Raw genomic sequence first — 4,119 nt, forward strand, 5'->3', positions numbered from 1 at the left:
GTGTGTTTCTTCCTTTTTTTTGCTAAAATTTTAAGAAAAACTTGTTTTTAGGTTAATAACAAAAACAAAAACAAAAAACAAAAGGACAGCTAATTGTCATTCAAGTGAAAATTTAAGAAAATATAGAAGGAAAATATAACTTTCATTAGCTATTTTACTTTGCAAGAATGGAGAAAAAAATCATGTGAATTGTCAGTTTTGTCAGAAAATATGAAAAGCGAAGGAAAATTTTACCTCAGTGTCATCGGTAGTGCCATCGCCAATGGCTCCAAAATCTAAAACATTAAACTCAGTCCGTGCAGTACTTTCATCAGACCCAACCCCCAAAAATAAATGACTGAGACTTAGAATGACCGCGGTGAAACAGAAAAGATCCTAAGAAGTCATATAAAAATATGTAGAAATAAATGCTTTTAATTTTTTTCTCAATGAAAAAGATAGATATCTTGCATCAATTCTTTCAAATGAGGAATTCCAGCATGAAAGTATTCTATCAGAAACACTTTATTTTCACTTAGAGCTGACATACAGAGTGTTCTGATAGAATTCATACTCAATTAATATAAACAGTACTAACTCTCAAAAAGAAAAAAAATTCGTTCGCATAGCGAATGCTCTTACCATTTCTTTCTCAAATGGGAACTCTAATTCTAACTTCTTTTCTGGGCAGCTTATCTTAAAAACCCTCTTATATGCTTCTTATATCTTAATTAATTCTAAAATAAAGTATTAAGACACACAAAGACTAAAGCAGTTAGACCTAACAGTGTAAGGTTGTGACACGTGCGGGGAATTATGCATAGAAATTATCACTCATTTACTTATAGTTAGTACTGCATTAATGAGGGACTGGAACTGTAATTGGCTATTAGCGTTGAGGCTAGGAAAATTTGTTGATTTTTTGACTTGGCAGAAAACAAAAGTTGCTCTCAGTTTTCAAGTCAAAAGGTTACTTGGGCGGTTTTAGTTAACAGGAATAGGATTTACTGAGTTAGCGTAGCACCATGCGTTCACAAATTGCTGTCAACCATATCTACTAATCATCTAGCACATATTGCATTAACTGTGTGTTAAATGTATATCTACTTTTGAATTAGGGAAAAGATTTCTGAAATTTATTAATTCAGTGGTTGGCATTTTTCTTTAAAAAATCATTATACAATGTACCGAGATCGCTGAATATTTTTATTTTTGATACCGCGTCATTCATCCAATTAATTTATTTTGAGTCGACTAGGAAAACAAAACCATTTATTAAAATAACTTATACAGTAAATAAATTCGTGACCGGTAGGAATCGAGTCTAAGTTGCTTCGATACATCGCTAAAGGACCTTTCCGTTTCAATTATGGTGTCGGTTATGAGTTTATATTTATTTTCTGTAAAATGCAAACAAACATTGAGTTTAAGAATGGAAGAAGCACTTTCCACTAGATTCCACTGCATAAGCAAAAGCAGAAAACTTCACCTCTTTCTTATGCATTGTACAACAAACATCACACACTGATGCAATTCAAATGTTCTAGGTGTAAGTTCATGCTGGTGCCCGAAGACATGAAATTAGTGCATATATGCCTCCCCTGGTGAAGCCGTGAGCATTGATACAATACGCTTTCATGCTAACCCCGTGGTCTGATGAGAAAATATTCAAATTATCGAACTCCATCAACGTGCACAGTACACTCTGGCTATAGTTAAGATTTACTACAACTGGCGTGCTTGAACTTCCATACAAATTTGCATACGTTACGTTGCTGATTTGAACTACATTTTTCTTCAATATGGAATACAATTAGACTAGAAATTGAGAAGTGAATATATTTCTATGCAAAGATGTTGCAGTGGGGGGCTTCACAGACACATAAGATGTCTATATAAGAGTGGAAAATAACAACACTGAATTAATATAGACAAAGAGAACAACATACAAGGATTTAAGTGGTTCGGTCAATATGACATATGTCCACAGACGAGAACATCAGAGAACTTCACTAATCACAAAAGAGAGATCACTCTAATATCTTACCAAACTCACACAAAGAAGAGAACACTCAAAGAAAACTCTCTTTTTCTTTTTCTCACTGTTCTAGATCTCTGTTCGATGCTCTAACCCTTCACCACTCTCCTCTATATATAGACTTCAAAAGGGTTGGTGAAACAGTATTTTGGGTTGTTAAAATAGTATTTTGGGTTGATGGATCAGTAATAGGGTTAGTGAGTTGAATTCAAAGTCAAATAACAAATCTCCACCTTGACTTTGAATATGAAGATCTTCTCTTCACTTGCTATCTCGCTAGAAACCCCTTACGTACGAGTCTAACCTCCATTTTGTTGAACTCCAAGTAATTCGAGATAGTGCTCGAACTTGCGTGAAGATACGAGCTTCGTTATCATATTTGCTGGATTTTCTACAGTACAAAGTTTCTCAATCTTGATGATTTTAATTCTCTAATAAAATAATACCTGACATTTATATGTTTGGTTCTTTCATGATATATCTGATGCTTCGTTAAATGTATAGCACTCTGGCTGTCACAAAATACTATAAAAATACCTTGGTGTAAATCGAGATCTTTAACCAAACCTCTTAACCAAATGACTTCTCTTACTGCTTTTGTCACTGCCATATACTCTGCCTCTGTGATAGACAAAGTAACTGTCGACTTTAGAGTCGCTTTTCAACTAATGGTACTACCTAAAAGAGTGAATACATAACCTGTCAGGGGTCGTCTCTTATCCAAATCGCCCGTATAATCTGAATCAGAATAACTAAGTATTCTGCAATCTGAATTTTTGTTCCTATCAAAATATAAACAAATATTAGTAAATCCTTTCAAATATCTAAGTATATATTTCACAATACTGACTGCATGTGAAATATTTAGGCGGGTGCAGACTATATCATACATAATATTTCCAACTGCATTAGCATAAGGAACACAAGACATGTACTGATCCCCCTTCTCAGCCTGAGGTGACAAATCTACTGAAAGACGAAAATGAGTAGCAAGCGGAGTTTTCACAGGCTTGGCATCAAGCATACCAAATTTCTCTAACACATTCTTAATGTATTTCTCCTGAGATAGGAATAAACTTCCTTCTCGTCTATTTCTGTGGATCTACATTTCCAAAATCTTCTTTGTTGCTCCTAAGTCCTTCATCTCGAACTCATGTTTGAGTTAAGATTTCAACTCATTGATTTCTAACATATCTTTAGCTGCAATCAACATATCATCAACATATAAAAGCAAATACACAAAAGAACCATCATTGAGCTTTTTATGATAAACACAACTATCATACTTACTCCTAGAGTAATCATGCTCAAACATGAAAGTATCAAATCTTAAATACCATTGTCTCAGAGGCTGTTTCAACCTATAAATAGATTTCTTCAACCTGAACACATAATCTTCTTTACCTTCAACAATGAACCCCTCTAGCTGATGCATAAAGATTTGCTCCTCAAGCTCGTGATGTAGAACAATCGTCTTCACATCAAGTTGCTCAATCTCCAAATTAAAATGAGCAACCATGGTAAGTAATACGCGGATTGAGGCATGTTTTATAACTGGAGAGAATACTTCAATGAAGTCCACACATTCGATTTGACTGTAGCCTTTAGCTTTCCAAGCATGCCTTGTATCTTACAGAATCTGTATCTGGAGTTCCTTTTTTCTTCTTGAATACCCATTTATAGCCAATGAACTTTTGTCCCCTTGATAACTTTACTAACTCCCATGTCTAGTTCTTGTGTAGAGACTCCATTTCTTTAGTCATCGCAATAGTCCAATCTACAACCTCACTGTTACTAACAACTTCCTTATAGGTAGAAGGCTTTGGAATCTCAATCGATTCTGCTATACTCAAAGCCTAAGCAAGTATGTCTGCATAGCATTGAGGAGGTTGGATCTGTCTTTTTATTCTCCCGGTAGCAATATTGTATTGCTGCTCTTGTGGTGTATCAACATCTAAAGTTGAACCTTTTGCAGTATCAACTGATTCAACGTGAGCGTCCTCAAGCACTCTCTTTGAAGCTGAGCTCTCTAGCTCCACCTGCTTGCTAGACTCCTTTTTAGTATCTATGATATCAATAACAAACTCTTTTCTCGGGTGAAG

At 34.9% G+C, this 4,119-nt stretch overlaps 1 protein-coding gene across 1 annotated transcript in view; it reads right to left on the minus strand.

The window, feature by feature from the left end:
• The window catches only part of LOC109838029 (probable polygalacturonase At1g80170), an 18,454-nt gene extending 15,413 nt beyond the window's left edge, over window positions 1-3,041 (minus strand). Inside the window, exons 1-2 of the mRNA XM_020406449.1 lie at window positions 2,868-3,041; window positions 235-375 (exon numbers count right to left, since the gene is read on the minus strand). Of these exons, the coding sequence (XP_020262038.1) occupies window positions 235-375; window positions 2,868-3,041 (315 nt within the window). The remainder of the gene's footprint in view (window positions 1-234; window positions 376-2,867) is intronic.

This window comes from Asparagus officinalis, chromosome 1 (genome assembly GCF_001876935.1).
Source record: "Asparagus officinalis chromosome 1, Aspof.V1, whole genome shotgun sequence".
NCBI classification, from domain to species: domain Eukaryota; kingdom Viridiplantae; phylum Streptophyta; class Magnoliopsida; order Asparagales; family Asparagaceae; genus Asparagus; species Asparagus officinalis.